General features: G+C 52.6%; 2 protein-coding genes across 3 annotated transcripts in view; one reads left to right on the top strand and one right to left on the bottom strand.

Moving 5' to 3' along the window:
• The window catches only part of TDRD5 (tudor domain containing 5), a 41044-nt gene extending 34831 nt beyond the window's left edge, over nucleotides 1-6213 (bottom strand). Inside the window, exon 1 of one of the 2 annotated variants that reach the window (XM_065555656.1) lies at nucleotides 6068-6213. Coding sequence is in view for 1 of the 2 variants with exons in the window: in XM_065555657.1 (XP_065411729.1) it covers nucleotides 6068-6086 (19 nt within the window). In the remaining variant the exon portion in view is untranslated. The remainder of the gene's footprint in view (nucleotides 1-6067) is intronic. The other variant, XM_065555657.1, reaches the window with a different exon arrangement.
• Nucleotides 4623-17227, top strand: NPHS2 (NPHS2 stomatin family member, podocin). Its single transcript, XM_005290785.4, has 8 exons — nucleotides 4623-4976; nucleotides 8715-8818; nucleotides 10184-10256; nucleotides 11687-11769; nucleotides 13167-13370; nucleotides 14197-14252; nucleotides 14893-14971; nucleotides 16041-17227. Exons 1-8 carry the CDS (start codon nucleotides 4697-4699, stop codon nucleotides 16314-16316), a joined length of 1155 nt encoding a protein of 384 aa, XP_005290842.3. The 5' UTR covers nucleotides 4623-4696; the 3' UTR covers nucleotides 16317-17227.
• Nucleotides 17228-23265: the final 6038 nt, after the last annotated feature.

Raw genomic sequence — 23265 nt, forward strand, 5'->3', positions numbered from 1 at the left:
TCTTGGGGTTGGGAGCTGCCTGTCTGCCATTGCGGCTATAGTTGCTCTAAGGCAGGAGTGGGCAAACTTTTTGGCCCAAGGGCCACATCTGGATATGGAAATTGTATGGTGGGTCATGAATGCTCATGAAATTGGGGGTTGGGTGCAGGAGGCAGTGAGGGCTTCGACTGGGGGTGCGGGCTCTGGGGTGGGGCTGGGGATGAGGGGGTGGGGGTGCAAGAGGGTGCTCCGGGCTGGGACCGATGGGTTCGAGGGCGGGAGGGGGATCAGGGCTGGGGCAGGGGCGCAGGAGGGGGTCAGGGTGCAGGCTCCGGGCAGCGCTTACCTCAAGCAACTCCCAGAAGCAGCGGCATGTCCTCCCTCCAGGTCTATGCAGAGGCGTGTCAAGGTGGCTCGGCGTGCTGCCCATCTGCAGACGCCGCCCCAACAGCTCCCATTGTCCATGGTTGCCAGCTAATGGGAGCTGTGGGGGTGGTGTGCAGAGCCCCCTGCCTGCCCCTACATGCAGGAGGCAGAGGGGGGACATGCTGCTGCTTCCAGGAGCCAAGCAGAGCCCCAGTATGCGTGGGGCAAGCCCCTGACCCCACTCCCCATCTGGATCAGGGCAAGCCCCTATCCACGCTCCCCGGCTGGAGCTCGAGGGCCATATTAAAATGTCTGAAGGACCAGATGCGGCCCCCCGGGCCGTAGTTTGCCCACCTCTGCTCTAAGGGAAATCCTCCTCTGTCCCCATCAGCATCTCTGTACAGTTTGAGTAGGCTACATGTTGCATTGCTCTATCACCTGCCAGCATCAGTGCTCCCACAACAGCAGCCAGGGGCAGATCTACACTGTTGCTCTATTTAGTGCAAACACTGCCTCCTCCCTCCCCACCTGAAACCCAGACAGCCAAGACGGTTTGGATCCTCAGGTCCCCCATGCTACAAGTCAGGGTACATCACCTCCACCTGACCCACCCCTCCCCACAGACTACAGGGCACCGACACTCCCTCCAATGACCCCCACCTACCCCAGCAAAAGAGGACCCACAGCCACTTTCATAGATTCCAAGGCCAAGGGACAATTGCGATCATCTAGTCTGAAATCCTGGATAAAAGACCAGAAAATAATTCTTACTACAAATCTTAATGAAACATAGCCAATAGGGATTTAAAAATTGTCAGTGATGGAGAATCCACCACTGCCTGTGGTCAACTGTTCCAATGGTTAATTACCCTAACTGTTAATTACCCTAACTGTTAAGTTTACATTTTCCCACCCAAAGAACTAACTTCCTGGTTACCAGCCTCCTTAGGGCAATTCATCTTCTGCCACTGCTGCTGCAGAAACCAGCAACCAGATGCGACAGCCTCCCCAAGGTGGGGGGCGGGGAGGCTCCAGCTGGAAGGCGGGAGCAGCTGGTGAGTGCCTGTCACTGAGTGGTGGGAGAGGAGCAGATGAAGGGGGCTGAGAGAGAAATTGCCTGAGGGAGGCCCTGGCTGAAGTGTCAGCTGCACAGCACCGCTCAACTCAGTTCCACTTTGAACGCAATGGGAACCTCAACCATTTCCAGACCGGGCTAAAGCCCTGCAGAGCCAATGCTGTAGCAAGGTCTGAACATGGTTAAGTGCCAGCTATGCTCCAAACAGAGCTGGCTATGAGACCACTGTTGTAGTTGGGTCCCCATTACCACAATTGTGTCTGTAGTACAGATAGGCCCTAAGAAGCCCTCTCTCAATCCACCCAAATTGCTTAGGATAGCTTGAAATCCTTGGATGCCAGAGTCAGCCAGAGCAAGCACTAACCTCTGCTTTGTTGGCCAGCAGCTCCCCCACATGGAAGAAAGCATATAGAGCGAGCTGGTACACAGCACGGCCCTAACAGACAAATCTCACTCCTCAAAGGGAATGGAAAGTAAGTAAAAGTTAGAGTACCCATATTTTCCCAAATGGAAAATGGGACACTGCCCGGGGCCGGCCTGAGGCCTCCCTTCCCCCCTCCCACTGCCCGCCTGCACAGAGCTGGTCCGAGCTCCCCCCACCACCACCGCCGCCAGCCCAAACCACACCTGCTGACCGCCCTGAGCCCACCCTTCCACATGGGACTGGCATCACTGCTCATCCCCACCCCCTGCATGTTCCTCCATGCCTCCTAGCGGTCACCCCCCACTTTTTGGGCAAAACTGGGCATTTGTCCCATTTCCTCTTGCCGACTGATGATCAGTCAGCAAGAGATATCCTATCCTATGGAGATATCCTATGTTCTAGAACTGGAAGGGACCTTGAAAGGTCATCGAGTCCAGCCCCCTGCCTTCACTAGCAGGACCAAATACTGATTTTGCCCCAGATCCCTAAGTGGCCCCCTGAAGGATTGAACTCACAACCCTGGGGTTAGCAGGCCAATGCTCAAACCACTGAGCTATCCCTCCCCTCGGGACACGGAACACGGGACAAATGCCCAGTTTTGCCCAAAAATTTGTCCACACGGGACAAATGCCCAGTTTTGCCCAAAAATTTGAGACAGGACAGGACTTTAAAAAAGGGACTATCCTGGCCAAAACAGGATGTATGGTCACCCTAGTAGACTCTAACATCCTCCTTGCACTGGCTTCCCTTGTCTGGCAATGCAGCTGATGGGAGATCTCCAGTGCTTGCATCCCCAACACTAGGGCAACAGTGTCTGGGCCGGACGAGGCTGAACCTACCAAGGTGTCACAAGCAGAAGTCAGACTATGGTCATAGCTGCTAGTCTAGAAGCTGGGCGTACCAAGTCACTTGGTTGGGGAAGATTTCTCTGGGGAAGGGGATTACTCCTGCAAATATAAAGTCACTTAGTTTCATTTTAATGGAAAGAGGCTTGAACATTTCAGCTGCTCATTTTTTATTTCTTTAACATCAAGGGTCAAGCAGGGTTGAATTTTCAGCAGCACAAGAATTCATTCCAATGTTCTCTATAAGATACTTATTTTCTTTAGTATAGCCATTAACTTCAACATCCCACACTAAATACTGTTATTTACAACAATTTAAATGTGCATACATAAGTTTCCTGTGCTTCATACAGATCTACAAAGGGCCAGCCAGACTTCTGGCACCATATAGAAATGAAGGCTGCTGTATTGTTAGTTACTTTGCCCACCAACAAAATGCAGCCCCTTCTGTGGGCAGAATACTGCTACTAGGTATCAGCGCACAGCAACATTTGGCAATGGTCTGGGACAGGAAGTGAAGGATATCAACGGGAACTGCAGAAAGGAACAGTTATAGTCTAATAGCAGGTACCAATGAGAACCAAGGGAAGTTGGGGGGGGGGGGGGGGGGAGAAGAGAAACAGAGAAAGAAACCAAAGCAGAAGACAGGCGCTCAGGGCATTTCTGTTTCATTCTAGTTTCGGAGGCCGGAGGTGAACGAACATAACCCTGGGCTTGTCATTCCTCTGCTAAGTGGATGCCTAATTTAAAAAAAATAAACTTTGTTAACTCAGGAAGAGGGAAAACCTCAATCAATTGAAACCAATTTCTGTGAGCCCCAAATTTAAACCGCCACAAAACAGAATTTTCCTCTCCCAGAGGCCTGAGTGAAAAGCTTTATGCAGTTTACCCTGTAAGAATTAACCCTCTCCCTGCTAACAGGCATGTACTGACAACCCAATGGGACCTCTGATCTAGCATGCAAGTGAAAGGGCGTCCTTCACACCGCTGCTGAGTATGTGAGTTACGTACGCAGATTATCGTACCCCCCATGACACTTCACATCTTGAGACTCTGAGGAACTATTTCAGGCACAAAGTTACAGTTCTGTCATTTAAACAAGAGTCTTAAAGGCCCCATACCTCAGTGTCCCCAGCTGTAAAATGGGGACGATGACTCTGACCTCCTACGTAAAGCATTTGGAGATCTACTGATGAAAATCTCTAGAAAAGGGTATTATTATTGTTAATCCTGCAATGAGTCCCATGCCCTGAGCCCTAATGGAGCCGCACTAAATTCAACCGAGCTCGGCTCAAGGGAGCACATTGCTGGATTGGCGTCGAACTGCCTCACTTGAATTTGAAAAGCAACGTAGTTGTTACATTCAGATGAGAACAACTGTATGTCAATGTGCCCCTGCTGCATTGGGAACCCAACCACCAGTTTCTAGAGAGCAGAACCAGTGGGGAGCAATCCCCCATCCCAAGCCCTAATGGAGATAGTTTCTAAACATGGGGAATAGTCAGGATTGGACTTGGGCAGTTGCTTTCAACAGCAAAGGTTTGAGATTCTCCACCCAAGTCATGGTGCTAGTGAGGTCAGGAGAGTCAGAAGCCTCACGAGCCAGATGGCTGCACTGGGGGGGGGGGGGGGGAAGAGGAGTTACTTTAGAGATGCACAAAAAAGGCCCCTTTGTGTGAGTGTCAACGCATTTTATGCCAAAGTCATGCAAGAGCACACAGACCCTCATCATAGATTCCACCATCTTGGCATCTGAGTGGTGAGGGCTGAGCCTTCCTGAAACTCCCCTGCCAGTGCCGCGTAGGTGGGGGATAGGACAGTGTCTGGAAAACAGCTTGCTTGGCTCACTGTCCAACAAGTCTAACAAGCCCAGAGCGTGCTCAAAACCTCCTGCGCCTCCCCCGCCTGCCACCTCCTCCACTCCCCAATAAATTCCCAAGACCGGTCATCCTGCCGCCGCAGCAAGCTGCTTCCCAAGAGCTGCATGCTCCTCCGCTCACAGCCCCGATGAGGATGGAAAAGCGGTCTCGCAGCTCCTCCAGGGAGTCCCACAGGAGGACCAGAGAGCCCGCAGACTCACAGGGCAGGAGAGAGAAGGTGGAGAGCAAAAGAGGAGCCAGCAAGGACAGAGAGGGGCTCAAGAGGGGGAAAGCCAAAGAGGGGAAGAGCCCCACAGAGACAGACAGCAGAGTGCCGAGCTCCACGGTGGTGGACGTGGATGATGTCGTGTCTTTCGACGAGGAAACAGAGGTGATGGCACTGCTGGAAAGCGAGCAGCAAGAGGAAGGTAGGATTTGGAAAGGGCAGGAGAGCACTAGGCACAGAGGCTACTAGCTTGTGAGGCACTGGGGTTCGATTCTGGTCTGATCCCTGTATCGTTGTTTACACCAGTGCAAAGGGAGAGCAAAGCAGGTGCAATAAGTGCATGACAAAGGAGCAAGTGATCACACAAAGGCTAGATTTTCAGAAGGGCTCAGCACCAGACCTGGGGCTAGCCAGGCTACTCAGAGACGTCAGGACCTGTTCCGTTTCTAATAAAGCAATGAATTTAGCAGCGAGCAGCATCCACTCTGCATCCCTCTAGGCCTCAGAGCGCTGCTCATGAGTTTCATTAGGCCATGGCCTCGCTGGCTATATTACCCCTTAGATCTGAGAAGCACAGAGGATTATTTACCACCCTTAGATGGAAAACGTTTCTAGCTAGAGTTATCCTAGGTGGCTCTTAAGCCTTGCTCTGCCCAGAACACACCTGAACCAACCTATTGCCACAGAAAACAGATGGAGGTGGCCAGTTCCAGGGGCAGGGATTTGGCACAGGGGGGGAAGGAGGGGAAGTGTGAGATGATCAACAGAGCTCTTTGCCTCTCAGCCTTTGTACATTGGCACTGTATTTCCAATAGGCACATGCTTTATCCATAGAACTGATCTGTTCAGTCCTGGCATCACAGGGATGGGAGGGAACTTCAAGAAGCAGCAAAAACCCTCCCCAGTCCAGCTGCTCTGCTGCCCCAGCTTGGTTTCTCTCTCTTTGATGATTAATTCTTTACAGCGGCCTCCTTCCTCCAAAGAGTTCTGTCTTGATTACAGGGAGCTTCTCGTTGCTACAACCAAGAAACCAAACCACACAATCAGAGCATTGCCGGAGATTCTGAGGACACACACAGTTTGGGAGTGTTGCCAGCCACAGGTTTAGTTCAGCTTGTTGTAGGGAGAAGATCCAGCTGCAAAACTCAGATACAGACTCTGAACCCTTAAAGCTTGGTGTAATGGCATCTGGGGCTTAGGTTCAAGCTCCTCTCTAGGCCTGGCCTTTCTGCAGAGAGCCCCTCAAGGCAGAAGAGACTGTAGTGGTCAATGGAAGCAGGGATGTTAACTCACCTTTGGAAAGAGTAAGCATTCCACTTTCATGGCCATGCCTGCACCCAGCAGGAAGCCATCTGCCCACTAGAGCCAAGGGTCCTCTAAAGGGGGCAGTAGCTCTGAAAGACCAGCTTTTAAGGGCAGCCAGTGGAAGCTGGAGCATGCCCACTTTGGGGAGAGGGTGGAGTTAGCATCAGCTCAGTAGGAGAAGGAGGCTCTTGATCTCCTTCATACCTGCCTACCGACAGCAGGTCAGAGAGGAAGGTTCAAAGGGGGAATATTTTAAAGACAAAACCAGGGGAGCCAATGTAGCCTAGTAGACAGAGCACCTGCCTGATAGCAGAAGAGTGGGGTTCTGGTCCCAGCTGGGCCACAGAGTGGGTGTGTATGAGTAAGCCTGGGAGAGTGAGCTTTCCTATCTGTTAAGTAGGGGAAATAATCTATGTCACAGGGAGTGTGTGAGGCTTACCTCATTCCTGAATGGAAGGGGCTATAAATGCAGGAGCTGGTAGGTTACAGAGAAAACAGAGTTATCCTCACACAGGACACATAAGATGTCTGTTTAAAATGATCTCTGCTTTCTGATCTTCCTCCTTCCTGTACTGTCCATTAGTAAATAAACAGCTGAGCTCAGACAACCATTCTTTTATTGTAAGCCTTTACGCTGTCTGTCTGTCTCTCTCACACACACACACACCAACCAATATAGACAAAAGCCAGGTCTCACTTTTGTATCTTCCTCCATAAATAGCAATTAATCCAGTCCTACAGCTCAGACAAAGTTAAGAGCCAGAATTTCTGGGAAAGGCTCATTTGTTGCTCTAAGTCGCAGCATTAACACTGAAGGATGGCAAGGATCAGAGAATTAGTAGGAGCCCAGGTAGCCTTTCATCTGGAAGTCACTGCCCATCCACCTGGGGTTGCTGGGGAATAAGAGTTGTTTCCCTCTAATATCTGTTTGATGATCCTTGGGTAACATTATGTCCCACAGGAGAGATGCCCACATCACAGAATTCACCAGGGGCTTTAGCTCTAGTGGCACCATCCACATAAAGGCCAAAGACTTAATAACTTCCAAGCAGCAGGATTGTCTCTGAGCTAAGGGATTGGCCTGGGCATTGGGAGAGCTGGGTTCAGTGCCCAGTTCTGCCACAAATTCCCCATGGGGAAAGTCACTTTAGTCTCTCTGTGCCTCAGTTCCCCCTCTGTAAAATGGGGATAACAGCACTTCCTTTGTCTATTGTTTGGGGCAGGGACTGTCTCTTACTGTGCGTATCCCTAGCACCATGGGGCCAGGCCTCAAGCAATACTGCTAACGAATGGGGGTAGGTGATAGCCTCTGAGTGGTTCCAGTGGGTCAGGGTTGAAGCACAGTGCAGTGGGGCAGCAGCCGTTGCTCCTGCTTGTGCTGTGGATCCCCAGGCCCATAAAGCTGGCACAAAAGAAAGAGCTGTTGCAACTTCCCCTTGCACTGGGTGTCCTCTAGTGATTCACTGCCCAGGGAACAGCCTTGTCAGGAGTGAATCAGACACTACCATCAGGTCAGTAAACATGCAGACCCACAGCCAGCTGCCAGCCCTGCCAAAGGTCTTCAATGGGCTCCTTGAGCTCAGGACTCTTAGACCAACCATGGGGAAGCCGCTGGTCTCACCCTTCTTCCCATGTTCCAGCAACACTCCCCTTCTCCCTCCCCTCCCCCCCAGAGCATGTGTTCTTTGCAGCTTGCATTTCACACTGTGGCCTCATGCCATGGCACAAAGACTTTGGCCCAAATCCTCAGAGGTATTTTGGCACCTAACTCCCATTAAAACCTTGGAGGATCTGGGCCTTTGTTCCTAAGGGCACCCATGGAAAAGTGGCATGCCCTGGCCTGCCAAAACCACAAGCCTGGGGTTTGGGCTGCAGCCTGTAGTCCCTCCTATTGGTGGGGATTAGCAGACACACCCATGCACAGTGCTACACTCAATAGGGTTGAGATTGCAGCTGGAATCCATTTCAAAGGGACACACAGGCACAGCCTGAGATCCCCCTGTACTAGTCCCAGATGAATAATGTGGGCTCTGCTTAAAACAGCTGAGAGGAGTATAGCTTTCACCTGAATCGCTGTGTGTTTGGGACGATTCCATTGCCCATGAGCATCAGAGCCCCAGGGCAGACTCCCAGCTGGACACATGAACCAGACAAAGCCAGCGCTCATTCCAGGAGGGCACCAGAAAAAAGCTTTATACCCAGCCCACCAGAGGAGCTACACTACCCAGACGGGAGAGATGCTGGCAAAGGCTGCACCTGGGAAATGGGGCACAATGAATGCCCCTTCCTTGCTAGGACTTTCAGAGTATTTCTAATGAATATTTAAGGTACAGTACCAGCAGTAGTGGTGGTCAGCACTTGTTTCCCATGGTGCTGTTAGAATATATATGGTGGTGCAGCCCTCTGCCCCAAAATGCTCACACACAACCATGTTTTTACCCTTTTAGGCCAGGCCCTGAATGCTGACACCGGTGTCTTGGTCAAATTCCAGCCCAGGTGATTACACCTGCCTATCTCTGAGCAGGTTTTGATCACCTGGTGAAAGCTGGATTTCTGACCATGCAAGAAGGTGTCAATTGGTCAGTAATATGGAAATAGGCACCCGCTAATGCATTCTTTCTTTATTTTTCTTTAGGGATGACATCTTCTGGTCGAGGTATCTGTGAATGGCTTCTTACCATCTTGTCCCTTCTCTTCATCATATTGACCTTCCCCATTTCTGTCTGGTTCTGCATGAAGGTGAGGCTATGCAGGGTGCGCTTGACTTTGCAACCTTACTGTGGTATTTTAACATAGCTTTGTAATTTCCTAGAGTTTTAAAAAAGCAAACTGAAAACACAGAAATTTCATCATGTGGCATCATACTGACACCCATGTAAGTCCTCAGCGGGGTCAGAACCTTTACATACACCACTTAGCCCTCTGCCACTTGAGCTAAGGGAGTAACTGATGGCAGTAGTAGGTTGTTATCCTCTATATGGCCCAGCACTAGAGGGGGATGAGACACAGCCAGGTGGTTTCCCAGATATTTGCTGACAGCAAAGGAATGGTATTACCATGTATTTGGTTGTTAGTACTACTTCAAGCCAGGGGTTCAAGCCAGCGGGTGCTGCCACACCATCAGCACCTATGGTCTCAAGGACCTGGGGTTCCATTCCAGACTGTGGAGGGGAGTGTGGTCTAGTGTGCAGACTCTTCTGCCCATTCCCCTCCAACCTGGTCCTGTCCCGTCCTTACCCTGGGCTCCTTGTCCTAGTCCTATCCACCTCACCTAGCCAGTCCCCATCTCCACTCCTCAGACTTTTCATCCCAGTCCCCATCTCCTTTGCCGAGCCATCCCAGTTCCCTGCTCCCAGCTCCTCAACCCATCTGTCTCTGTCTCCCACTCAGCCTCCTATGTCCACAGTCCCCATCCCCACTGGCTCCCAGTCCCAGTTTCCCACCCCAGCCTAATCTCAGTGTCCCTCCCCAAATCTGACTCCTTGCCCCAGGCTCTCTGCTCAGCCAGTCCGTTGTCTCCTTGCACCCTGGCTCCTCTGAGATCTGTCTCCCCTCCCCCACTACACTGCTTCCCACTCCCAGTCTCCCCCAGCTCCCCATCTGATTTCAGTCTCCCCCTCAGTGGCTCTTAGTCCCATCCCCAGCTCCCTGTCGTAGTCTCCTTGCACAGCCAATCACAGTCTCCCCCCGACCCCAATGCACAGTCCCAGTCATTCCCCACCCCTGCATCCCTCCCAGAATTCTTCATCCCAATGTACTCGCCCCACCCCAGATCTGGCTCTTGCCCCCTCTGCATTTGATTCAAGTGGCTTCCTCCTCTAAGCTGCCTAGGCCCTGAGGGGGATCATTTTCCCTGCTCAGTTCCAGGGGCCGGGAGCAGGCCACAGTTGCAATTGCCATATAGTCTCTGAGCCAGATTCTCAGCTAGTGTAAATGGAGATAGCAGCTCTAGCGTGAATGGAGCTACACCAGCCGACAGCTCTGGCTGGCTGGCTCTGCGCAGTTTCCCAAAACAATGATTTCGCCAGCTTCTCTTCCAATGCTGCAGCCCTTCCCCCAGAGCCCCACCCCCTCCAATTCCAGCCTCTCTGTCTCCCACTGCAGATCGTGCAGGAGTACGAGAGAGCCATCGTGTTTCGACTTGGGCGCCTCCTTCCTGGAAGGCCCCGAGGGCCCGGTAAGCAATTTGTTCACTCCTTCACCCCTTTCTCTCGCCACACTCGCGCAAGGCTACCAGAAGTGCTGGGCCGGCCACCCCATCCCCACTGTTCCCAGGGGATCCCACACCCAGTGTCCCCCTCCCTGTGCCCCTCTCACCCCACCCACCACTAGGGTGACCAGACGTCCCGATTTTATAGGGACAGTCCCGATATTTGGGGCTTTTTCTTATATAGGCTCCTATTACCCCCCACCCCCGTCCCGATTTTTCACACTTGCTGTCTGGTCACCCTACCCACCACAAATGTACATCCTGACCCAGGCAAGCCTCTGCTTATCCTGAGTCTGTGATGGGGTGGATCCACCCTTCTCCTCTGTCCCCATCCAATGGTCTTGTCCTCCTAACACCCCACCCCTGCAGGCTCTGGCACTCTCCCTCTCTGACCAGGTCTGCTAATGGCTGGCAATGTGGGCACTGCCCTCTGCTGGGCAGGCGACTGGCTCCTCACAGGGCTGGCTGCTCCTTGGACTGCTGCAGCCACAGGAGATGAGTGGGGTGAGGAGCATCTGGAAATCCTGTGCCCGGTGCCTGCGGCTCCCTCAGCCCTCTCCCGCTCTGTGTAGCCGAGCCAAGAAAGGAGAAGGCATTTCTCGGGAGCCTTGTTTTGGCTCCTCTCCTGGCAATGACAGCTCCTGCGGGGCTCCCAACACTTGTAGGCCTCAAACCACTGCTGAAGTGGTAGGGTCAGGCTTCATGCCCCCTGGTTCCCTTCCCCCTCCCAACCATGAGGAAGCGGAAGTGCAGCCCCTTTCCCATTCCCAACTGCAGGTTGTGGTCGTCTCCCTACCAGTCTCCTCTCACGGGGCCCTTCGCGTGTATGTGCCATGCTCAGCTTGCTCCATCTACACTCCCCACATGTTAGCTGCCTGGGGGGCCCTTGCATTAAGACCCCAAAGGCCTGGCATGCCCCTCCTCAAAGCCCCTGCTGTGAGGACTCTAAGCAGCCATGGGCCTGAGCCAGAACCCCCATCCAAACAGCCCACAGCTTGTTCTGATCTGGATCCTGCTCCAAATGTTACAGCTCAGACCCATCTTGGTGCTAAGACATGGGCTCACCTGTGAAGTGAGAACCCAGCATGTTGAGTGGGGACATGTGAAGGGGGACAGCGAGTGACTAAAACCTTAGCACTGGGTGGCCAGGGGAACCCCTCAGGGTCTGATGTGTCTGCCACATCTTTTGGGAAGAGTTTATTTTCCTTCCCACCCCCATTTCTGCAGCAGGACATCTGGGCAGGTGTTTAGTGCTGGAGACGCTGCAGCTCTGGGCCCTTCTCTTGGTCTTTGTCTTGTCCTATGTAGCCCCAAGTTTGCTCCTATTGGGTCAGGGAGTGGGACTTTCTTCCATGGCATCCAGTCACATGCCACTGCTCTGCCTTTTCCTCCCCTAGGCCTTTTCTTCTTCCTTCCCTGTCTGGATACATACCACAAGGTAGACCGTCGCCTCAAAACCCTAGAGATCCCCTTCCATGAGGTAAGCCAACTCCCTCCCATTCATTCCTTTGCATCTCTAGCGTTAGAGCTAACCAGCCATAGGAAAGGCTATTTGCTCCCTAGTGGGAAGGTGGCATAAAATATTACACCCACCCAAGAGGCAGGCTTAAGCCTGAAGTTCATTCTGCCCTGAAGCAATAAAAGTATCTCACGCTTAGATAGCACTCTGGATTTGGAGGGATCCCAAAGTGCTTTACAAGCTGTACACAGCCAGCACAGCTGTGATGCAGCCAGCTCTGGGCAAAGGACACTAGCCGACTGGCACATAGCACACTGCTCAGTGCTCATGATCTTATTGCCAATCTTATGATATTTGGTGTTTTTTATAAGCCCCAGGTCCTGGAGTCAGGTGAATGGGGAAGAATCTCATTTTCCCCCCCTTAATCAATGCTAAGTATCTAGGCTTCAATAGCTGTGCAGAAAGGCTCACAAATGTGACCAAAATGCACCCTAAAGGGGCAGAAACTAGAAGGCACAAATTATACAGGTGGGGTGCTTGTACTTTAAAATCTCACCATTTTTAATCCAAGTTCACGATTTTTGAACGCATAAAGTGGGCAACACCACACTAATGCCCAGCATAACACAACACACTGCTGCACAACACAACATAACCCAATGCACCACTGACCAGTACAGCACGACACAACACTGCATGACAAGGAGGAGGAGGAAGAGTTTTTGGCCAAAGACACTGGGCCAGATTCTTACAAAAAGTGCCAGGGAGTCCTGCGCAAAGGAGGCTGGAGCATGGTTCTGAAGCTCTCATCTGAAGGACCCCCACATCTGTACCAGCCTTGGAAGGACAGCCTGCTGGGATCAGAGACTGTCATTTCCAGGGTCTAGGCAGGCACAGGCCAGTGCAGAGCGGCCCTCCCTATGCCCAAATCCTTTTTTTCCCCCCCATTTCTTTCCTTGGCTCCCTCTCCCTGCATGCCTTATATCCGGCTGCATTATTAGTTAATAGCAGCATCTAGAGCCCCCACCCGAGATTCTTAGTGTGGGAGCAGCTTGGAGCAGGGACCATCCTGCATGACTTCTAGCATGCAGTGGACACTGCCGTAACAGTCAGTGATAATCACATTGTGCTCGGCGCTGCACACACATAGTAAGAGACAGTCCCTGCCCAAACCACTTACATGTGAAATAGACAAGACAGGCCAACAGTGGGAGAGAAAAGAGAGGCAAAGTGACTTGCCCAGGGTCACACAGTTGGTCTGGGGCAGAGCTAGCACCTGAATCCCTGAGATCTCCTGAGTCCCAGCGCAATGCCTTACCCACAAGGCCATTTTTCCCTCTCCTGCAGTGTTCCCAGCTCCTCCATCCCACCCTAGAGTTATCAGAACCAGCTCCATCACCCCCAAATTCTCTGTCTAGGTGGTGACCAAAGACATGGTTACTATGGAAATAGATGCTGTCTGCTACTACCGGATGGAAAATGCCTCTCTCCTCCTAACCAGCATGGCCAACCTCTCCAGCGCTGTCCAGCTGCTGGTGCAGACAACCATGAAGCGCTTGCTGGCCCATCGATCCTTCAGTGAAATCCTCCTGGAGAGGAAGAGCATTGGCCAGGAAATGAAGGTATCTCCACGTGGAGGTGGGCAGCTGTGGGGCCAAAGCTCTGGAGCAGTGCTGTAGATCGATCTTTCAACCCACATTGAAAGTGTATAAGGGCCTCAGGGAAAGGCCTATAAGAAGCCCACAGTGATCAGTTGCAGGGATCAGTCATAGCGTCAGGTGACTTGCTTCACCCAGTGGAAGGCAACAGTGTGATGATTATACTTTGAGTCCCTTGGATTCAAGAGGCTGTCCGAGGGCAAAGTGCTTTGGCAAAACGCAGTCCTGATGGGCCGCAGCCACAGACAAAGCAGGGAATCGGTGGGTTTCTCCGCCAGCTGCAGCAAAGCTGACACAAATCCAGCTGCTGAGAGGGGTTTGGGGGAAGCAATCCAAGCTGGGAAATTATCAGCCATCTAGATTCAAATGACACATCCAGGGCCAAGTTCAGGCCTGGTGTAAGTGGGCCCCACCCTGCTGATTTCAGTGGAGTTATACCAGAACTGGATTTTTTGAGGCAGCAATGGTACTTCTGAGTCAGCTGACTTCTCTGGGAGCAAATCTTCCTGAGCACAGTGTGAGACCCAGAAGCCAAGAGCAATGAAGACGCACATGGCAGCCTACCTCCTTGCCCTGCCCTCTACAGGGATTTCTCTTGGTGTCCAACCTTTAGGGACACTTGAGCCTTTTAACCAGAAGTGTTTTTCTGTAGCATGCACAAGTATCCATAGCAGACACATCCCTCCAACATGAGCTCTCATGCAGTGAACCATATGTTTGACTTGTTTGTAAGTGCCTTGGCACAATGCCACACACATTGCCTACGGTCAGTATATTCCCATCTCTACAGGTCACCTTGGATGCAGTCACATGTCGCTGGGGAATCAAGGTGGAGAGAACAGAAATGTAGGTAGGAAACATATGAAGCGGAGACCCAGCAGGGTAAAGAAACCTCCTCGTGACCCTTTGCAAACACTGCTTGCTAATGTCTGCTCCTTTTCCACCTTTGCCCCTGAAGCTCTATCCAGGTGTCACCTCTTCAGCGCCCTGAGCCCCCAGCCCTTCTCCTTTGCCCACATACTCAGCACCTCCACTCACTGGGCTGCAAATGTTTAAATGGCACGAAAAGCTCTTGTGTTTTCCAGCTGGGGCAGCTCCTCAGCGGGGTAACTCAGCCTAGTGCCATGGATGTCGTCAAAGCTACACCCATTTACACCAGCTGGGGATCTGGCGCTGTTATTGCAATTCAGATTTCCCGGCCTGGTTCCAAAGGAGAAAAGCACAGCTTGGCCAATAACAGAACCTAGTCCAAGAATCAGAGTGTCCCTGGGAAGGCCCCCATTGATTCCAGTGCTAGGTGGGTTGGGACCAGCTGGATGGGAGATGAGATTGGAAGGCTGAAAATCCAAACTCCAGGGGCTTTTGTAACCTGCCTCAGCCCGGGAAGGAGACCCTGGGGCACAGTGTCAGACAGGCTAGCAGCCTGGCACTACCCGTGGGTGTGGAGTTCCGGGGTCCGTGTAACTCCGGTCTCTTCCTCCTGCAGCAACCACGTGCGGCTGCCCACTGAACTGCAGCAGTCCCTGGCAGTGGAAGCAGAGGCCCAGAGACAGGCCAAAGTGCGGGTAGGACACCAGCGAATGCCCCATATTCCCACGTGGATCAATTCCCAGCCATTTGGACAGAGACCCTATACACCACCAGGAGAGGAGATTCCCCCAAGGGCCCAGCTGTCCCTACCTCTACTGGCTCCTCATCCTATATGCCTTCCTGCTCACAGCACTGCCCTGCTGCGCCCTGCAATGGGAGGGGCACCCCTCCCTACCCTAAGGGGCTCTCTCTCCCCCAGCAGCACTGCCCCTCCACACTCTGTGTTGCAATGCCGATCATAGAATATCAGGGTTAGAAGGGACCTCAGGAGATCATCTAGTCCAACCCCTGCTCAAAGCAGTACAAACTAAATCCCCAAATGGCCCCCTCACGGATTGAGCTCACAACCTTGGGTTTAGCAGGCCAATGCTCAAACCACTGAGCAATCCCTCCCCCCAATGTCCCTCTCTGGAGCCCAGCCATTTCTGTGGCATGGAACAGTCCCTTTATCAAACTCTTCCCACTGGTGCTCTCTGCTGGCTGAGTCGAGGGCTGCCTCTGTCCCTGCACTGAGCTGAAGGGGCATCCTAACAGGAGAGGGCAGGTTAAATGCTGGTGCACAGTGCCTGTCTCCCAAACCCTGGACTGGCTGCTCCCTCCTTTGCTTCTTCTATAGCCCTCCTCCACAGGAGGGCTCTGCCCAGTCGAGATCCTCAGGAAGGCCCCTCTGACCAGCCCTAGGGGTACTTGACCCACAGGCTGGGGAACCCCGCTTTAACACAGGAGGAGATAGGTGCTGCAGCGCCCTGCTGCAGTCCCAACCTCTCCCCGCAGAGGGCACAGCAGAGACATGATAGAGGAACTCTGGCTGCATGGGCTATTCCGCTCCCTCCTTTGCTCAGCAGGAGGCACTGCAGAGACTAAGGCAGGAACACTGGCCATGGGGGGAGCTTGCAGCGACTCCAGCCTAGCATCTTCACTAAGCCTCACTATAAGAAACAATGTCAGCTCCCATCAGCCAGGCCCTCACAGCTCCTGCCAGCCCCGGTGGGGCCAACCCAGTGGAATGGTGCAGAAACAGCCGTTCGTTCCCTTGTACTGCAGGTGATCGCTGCCGAGGGGGAGAAGGCTGCTTCTGAATCCTTGAAGATGGCAGCCGAGATCTTAGCCAGCTCCCCAGCTGCTGTCCAGCTCCGTTACCTGCACATGCTGCAATGCCTGTCTGCCGAGAAACCTTCCACCATCGTCCTCCCTTTGCCCTTTGACCTAATGAATCTTGTATCTGCGGCTAGCCACAACTCCACGGGCAGCAGCCTTCCCACCAGCGCTCCCAATCACCCTGAGGCTCCAAAGGACAAGAAGGACTCCCCCATGCTATAGAGCCATGCCAGGGGAAGCTGGCGCTCAGACAGGACTGCCACACTGATGAACACCTTCTACCAGGTCACTTATCTTCAAACAATCTCCATGGACTGGCCTGCACTATGCCAGCTCCCCAGCATGAACTGTGGAGGGGTTGGGATGGGAAACGAGCAGGGGTCTGTGATATAAAGTGGGCTGGACACAGACATTTGAGTTTGCTTTGAAGAAACATTCCGGCTCATTCCGTGTGTGGGGTGCAGGAATGGAGCTGGGGTGGGAGCTCCCTCTGTGTCTCACCATTTCATTGCTCCTTTTACCCTGCTGTGCTGAGGAGCAGAGGGATGGTAGAACTGCTTCCCCTAGCCCCAGAGCTGGAGCCCTAGAGATGGCCTCTATCATTCCAATTAGGCTGGCTGGATAGACTAGGGGTGTTTTTCTTAAAGGCCCAAAATATCAACCTCTCCCTTCCCAACATGATCTGGCTGGAATCATTTGCATTGCAAAAGCCCGGTGCCCAGGAGAAGCAAGGAGGCCCAAAGGGGCGCCCCACTGTAACATATCAGTCAGAGGCTGTGGATTGTCCAGAGCTCCATACGCTTGGGCAGAGCTTGAGATCTTCCTGCTGTGTCACTCATTGCGAAGTGGGCATCTCCTCAAAGAAGGGAAGCTGGTAAGAAGCGCTGGCCCAGGTACATGAGACCTCTTTCAGTCCCTCAAGAGTGAACTCCTCTGGAGACAGGTTTCGCTACCTTCACCCCTCCCTGGGTAGAACCCCCATGGTCTTGGTCTGATCCCTTGACTGGGTTTCTGGGCTGCAGCCCCCTGCCTCCCAATCGTATTAATGTAGCTGGCCCAGCTGGGCTGGGCCCCAGTAAACCCTTTGCCTCCAGAAGCCTGGGGCATCAGCTGAATAAAGTGACTGAAAACAAGGGCTTCAGACTTCCATATTAATAATTCACCCAAAGGTCAGTCCAAGCCACACCTTCCCTCTCACTTACACCTTCATCTTCCCTTGCAGCCTTTGGCAAGTCCTCTAACCCACTTACCTTCATCTCCAGCTGGAATAGCCTGCCTGCTGCAGGTGCTCCCTCAATCAGTGTGTCTCTGGTAGTGTCCTCCACACAGGCAACTGATGATGACCCACCTCCCCAAACCAGGGGAGGAGCTTTATAGCTGTTCCTGGTCTTTTACAGCTCTAGGCTTTCAGCCCCGTCACCCTCTCTGCCTGACACCTGGAGAACAGCAGCTTCCCACATAATAGCCTCTTAACCTCCTTGAAGCTGTTTACCCCAACTATTGCTTCATTTCCTGCTTGTTTACCCCAATAGCCTCCTTTGGCCATACCCCAGACAGGTATGGGCAGGCTAATGCCAAGCAGGTAAACTGAGGCACATAGGGTGTTCATGAAGGCTAATACCGATAGCTCCTGCATTCTCCACCTGTGCAGCCGAAGCATTGACTGCAAAGTGCAAACTAGGGTTGGAGCAGTAAGTGGGCAGCCCCTGGGGAATAGTGTCCCCCCGAAATCTGTCACTCGCCAGCTGTTGGGTTCTGGCTGAGGTAGCCAAATGTGTGATGTAGCTGAACCAGGGAGAGCAAATGGGCAGCACAGCAGAAAGCAAGGTGGGGTCCTTGTTGTTCCAGCTGCTTTCTCTGTGTTAGCGTCAATTGTTAATGAGCTCTGGCAGCAGCCCAGTGGCCTGGTGTTGCCCAAGGTTTGAGTGGGAGGGGCTGGAGGACAAGCTGGTGCTCATCTGGCTGTGGGTTGGGGAAGGGATGCAGCCTGCAGCCAGGCTGATACATATCAGCCACACTGGCTCTAGCAGCAACTGTCCCCAGGGGAGCTGCTGCCCTTCCGCCCTAGAGGAGTGAGCGGGGCCCTGGGCTTCGTGGGATGGAGGCAGCCCAGTGCGAAGGCATAGCACCCCCCATCCAGACCAGTCTCCTCCATGGATGATTTTGGTTGGGTGAAGGAGGTGAAAGACAAGCCCCTTTATGGCCTGGAAGCCTTCTCCTAAAATGGACACCCCAGCCATCTGTGGGGTAAGCAAGCTGTATTGCTGATTGTTGCTACTAGATGGCGCCCTAGGACAGGACACAGGAAAAGTTTTCCTGAGACATGAACCTGGTAAGAGAGATGGGATCTTCTTAGGGGACTAAAGGCAAACTAAAGAGATAAACTACAAATCCTGATGTACTTCCCCTGAGACAGTGAAAGGAGGGAGCTAATAACTGTCATGAGTTTTATAGATAATAGCAGCATTTATATAGCTTTCTTCAACTGCCTTATACGTCCTATGCAATGATTCTCTGGTGATGATTCTCTATTCAGTTCTGTCAGATGGTCCACAGAACAGGTAGAATGCTCCAAAAAACCCAGCAGAACTAAGCATCAAGGCTCTTTAAATATCTGTAGCTCAGCTCCCTATTCAATTCGAGGGACCTTTCCCCATAGCAAAAGTATGCAGCATGTGCTAGCAAATCCTGTACAGTCCTAGTACTGCACTGTATTCCTGACCATCTGTCCCCCAGGGCTGGGACTCCCCACAGCTCTGCTCTTGCCCCTCTCACCTACCTTTGGAGTGAGTTACACACCTGGCATGGTTTTAGGGCTGTTCTTTAAATACCTGAGAGGAGGGACTCTGAGGATCACCATGGAAACAACACAACCAACCTCAGTCAGACACCATCAAGTTAATAGGTCAGCAAACACATTGTACATCAGCCCTAACCAAGCACACACACCCTGCAGGCAGGGGGAGCACCGAAGGTGCAGGCAGGCGCACAGAAAGGAGCGAAGGCACAGGAACAAGCACGGGAAGGAGTGGTGGAGCACTTGGAGAAGGAGAGGCAGAGGGAGGATGGGAAGAACAGCAGCAGCACAGGCAGGAGTGCTGGAAAGAGCAGTAGATGTGCCCGGGGAGAGCACTGAAGGCACAGGAAGAAGAGTCAGGAGGAGTGTGAGCAGAGGCATCGGGAGAAAGGAATGATGGAGTGGTGGTGGTGGCGGCGGCAGCACAGCACTGAGAAAAGGGGAGGGATAGCTTAGTGGTTTGAGCATTGGCCTGCTAAACTCAGGGTTATGAGTTCAATCCTTGAGGGGGCCACTTAGGGATCTGGGGCAAAATCAGTACTTGGTCCTGCTAGTGAAGGCAGGGGCCTGGACTCGATGACCTTTCAGGGTCCCTTCCAGTTCTATGAGATAAGTATATCTCCATATTAAAAAAAAACAACAACTATTAACCAGGAATGTAAATTGCTTTCTTATCAACTACCAGTTTGTCAGGATAGAATGTATTGGGAAATCAGTTCTTATACATAAAAGGTATTGATTAAAATACAGGAATTGGTTATTATAGCAACTATAAGTATAAATGGAAAAGGGGTGTTATGTAACCAAAATAAAAAAATAGTCAGTGAATAAGTATGTTATATCGGAAGTCCTTTATATTCATGTTAAATTCTATAAACTGTATGCTATGTAGATGCTGTGACCTTTCTAAGGGTATGTCTACATTACGAGAGTAGTTCGATTTTACTTAAATCGAATTTTTGGAATCGATATTGCAAAGTCGAACGTGTGTGTCCACACTAAGGACAGTAATTCGACTTTGTGAGTCCACAGTAACGGGGAAAGCGTCGACATTGGAAGCGGTGCACTGTGGGCAGCTATCCCACAGTTCCCGCAGTCCCCGCTGCCCATTGGAATTCTGGGTGGAGCCGCCAATGCCTTCTGGGTAAAAAAAATGTCTCGAGGGTGCTTTTGGGTAACTGTCATCATCCATCCATCACTCCCGCCCTCCCTCCCTGAAAGCGCCGGCGGGAAATCAGTTCGCGCACTTTTCTAGTCAGTGACAGCGCGGACACCACAGCACTGCGAGCATGGAGCCCGCTGCGACCATCGCTGCAGTTGTGGCCGCTCTCAACGCCTCGCAGCTTATCATCCACCTTTCCCTGAGGCAGATGCAGATAAGTCAGGCGAGGAGGCTACGGCACCGCGGTGAGGGCCTGAAGTCTGAGAGTAGCACAGATCTCTCAGAAAGCACGGGACCCAGCGCTGAGGACATCACGGTGGCAATGGGTCATGTTGATGCCGTGGAACGGGGATTCTGGGCCCGGGAAACAAGCACTGAGTGGTGGGACCGCATAGTGCTGCAGGTCTGGGATGAATCCCAGTGGCTGCGAAACTTTCGCATGCGGAAGGGAACTTTCCTTGAACTTTGTGAGTTGCTGTCCCCTGCCCTGAAGCGCAATGACACCCGGATGCAAGCAGCCCTGACAGTCGAGAAGCGAGTGGCCATAGCCCTCTGGAAGCTTGCAACGCCAGTTACCGGTCAGTCGCGAACCACTTTGGCGTGGGCAAATCTACCGTGGGGGTTGTTGTGATGCAAGTAGCCAAGGCAATCATTGATGTACTGCTGCCAAAGGTAGTGACCCTGGGAAACGTGGAGGCGATCATAGATGGCTTTGCAGCGATGGGATTCCCAAACTGCGGTGGGGCCATAGATGGAACTCACATCCCTATCCTGGCACTGGACCACCAGGCCAGCCAGTACATTAACAGAAAGGGCTACTTTTCCATGGTGCTGCAAGCACTGGTGGACCACAGGGGACGTTTTACGAACATCTACGTCGGATGGCCGGGCAAGGTTCATGACGCTCGTGTTTTCAGGAACTCTGGTCTGTTTAGACGGCTGCAGCAAGGTATTTACTTCCTGGACCACAAAATAACTGTTGTAGATGTGGAGATGCCTATAGTCATCCTCGGGGACCCAGCCTACCCGCTAATGCCCTGGCTCATGAAGCGCTATACTGGCGCCCTGGACAGTGAAAAAGAACTCTTCAACTACCGGCTGAGCAAGTGCAGAATGGTGGTGGAGTGTGCTTTTGGCCGTCTCAAGGGGAGATGGAGAAGCTTACTGACTCGCTGTGATCTCAGCGAAACCAATATCCCCATTGTTATAGCAGCTTGCTGTGTGCTCCACAATCTCTGTGAGAGCAAGGGGGAGACCTTTATGGCGGGGTGGGAGGTTGAGGCAAATAGCCTGGCTTCTGATTATGCACAGCCAGACAGACGGGCGATTAGAAGAGACCAGCGGGACGCGCTGTGCATCCGGGAGACTTTGAAAGCTAGGTTCCTGAGTGAGCAGGGTAAAAGACGGTTACTCACCGTTGTAACTGTTGTTCTTCGAGATGTGTTGCTCATATCCATTCCATTAGGTGTGCGCGCGCCGCGTGCAGGATCGTCGGAGAATTTTCTACCCTAGCAACACCGGCGGGTCGGCTGTGGAGCCCCCTAGAGTGGCGCCTTCATGGCGCTGAATATATACCCCAGCCGACCCGGCGCCCCCTCAGTTCCTTCTTGCCGGCTACTCCGACAGTGGGGACGGGGGGCGGGTTTGGAATGGATATGAGCAACACATCTCGAAGAACAACAGTTACAACGGTGAGTAACCGTCTTTTCTTCTTCGAGTGCTTGCTCATATCCATTCCATTAGGTGACTCCCAAGCCCAACTTAGGTGGTGGGGTCGGAGTGAGACATTGCTGTGTGCAAAACCGCTGATCCGAATGCAGCATCGTCCCTGGACTGCTGCACTAGTGCATAGTGAGCTGTAAATGTGTGGACTGATGACCAAACCGCTGCTCTACAAATGTCCTGGATCGGAACTTGCGCCAGGAAAGCAGTCGAGGAAGCTTGGGCCCTCGTGGAGTGAGCGGTGAGGTGTGGTGCTGAGACACCTGCCAGGTCATAGCAAGTCCGGATGCAAGACGTAATCCAGGAGGATAGGCGTTGTGAGGAGACCGGTGAGCCTTTCATTCGGTCGGCCACTGCAACGAAGAGTTGCGTCGTCTTTCTAAATTGCCTTGTGCGGTCAATATAGAAGGCCAGGGCCCTGCGTACGTCCAGAGAATGCAAACATTGATCCTGGCGCGTAGTATGTGGTTTAGGGTGAAAGACCGGGAGGAATATGTCCTGGTTGATATGAAATGGAGAAACCACCTTAGGGAGAAAGGCAGGATGTGGCCGAAGCTGCACTTTATCCTTATGGAAAACTGTGTAAGGGGGCTCGGATGTAAGCGCCCTGAGTTCGGAAACGCGCCTTGCTGAAGTGATGGCTACGAGGAAGGCTGTCTTCCAGGATAGGTACAGAAGTGAACAGGTGGCCAGTGGCTCGAATGGAGGACCTGTAAGCTTGGAGAGAACCAGGTTGAGGTCCCACGTCGGAACGGGCTGACGTTGTTGTGGGTACATCCGGTCTAATCCCTTGAGGAATCTAACGACCATCGGGTTAGAGAATACCGAGGACGCGAGTTCCCCTGGGTGGAAGGCCGATATAGCGGCCAGGTGAACTCTAATTGAAGATATCGCCAACCCCTGCTGTTTTAGGGAGAGGAGATATTCCAATATGAGAGGAATAGGTGCCTGTAACGGGGACGTGGCTCGTTGTTCGCACCAACAGGAGAACAGCTTCCACTTGGCCAGGTACGTGGTCCGTGTTGAGGGCTTCCTACTGCTCAGCAGAATCTGTTGGACAGAGTGCGAGCATTGCTGCTCTGCCTGGGTGAACCATGGAGCAGCCACGTCGTGAGGTGGAGTGATTGCAGGTCGGGGTGACGCAGCCGGCCGTGGTCCTGAGAGATGAGATCCGGACATAATGGAAGCGGGATCGGTGTCTGAACCGAGAGTTCCAACAGTGTGGTGTACCAATGTTGTCTCGGCCACGCTGGAGCGACCAGAATTACCTGTGCCTGGTCTCTGCGCAATTTGAGCAGTACCTTGTGGACCAGAGGAAATGGAGGAAAGGCATAAAACAGGTGGTCTTTCCAGGGAAGGAGAAACGCATCCGAGAGGGAGCCCGGAGCTCGTGGCATTTCCTGTTGTCTCGAGATGCAAACAGGTCTATCTGGGGAAACCCCCACTTCTGGAAAACGGAATGTATGATGTCCGGACGGATAGACCACTCG

Source organism: Chrysemys picta, chromosome 8 (assembly GCF_011386835.1).
Source record: "Chrysemys picta bellii isolate R12L10 chromosome 8, ASM1138683v2, whole genome shotgun sequence".
Taxonomy (NCBI): domain Eukaryota; kingdom Metazoa; phylum Chordata; order Testudines; family Emydidae; genus Chrysemys; species Chrysemys picta.

Excerpts from the sequence above, each read along its gene's own strand:
- NPHS2 (XM_005290785.4), top strand. The coding sequence starts at position 4,697 with ATGAGGATGGAAAAGCGGTCTCGCAGCTCCTCCAGGGAGTCCCACAGG. Across the intron at positions 8,819-10,183 it reads CTGTCTGGTTCTGCATGAAG|ATCGTGCAGGAGTACGAGAG; the intron begins GTGAGGCTATGC and ends CTCCCACTGCAG. Across the intron at positions 14,972-16,040 it reads AGAGACAGGCCAAAGTGCGG|GTGATCGCTGCCGAGGGGGA; the intron begins GTAGGACACCAG and ends CTTGTACTGCAG.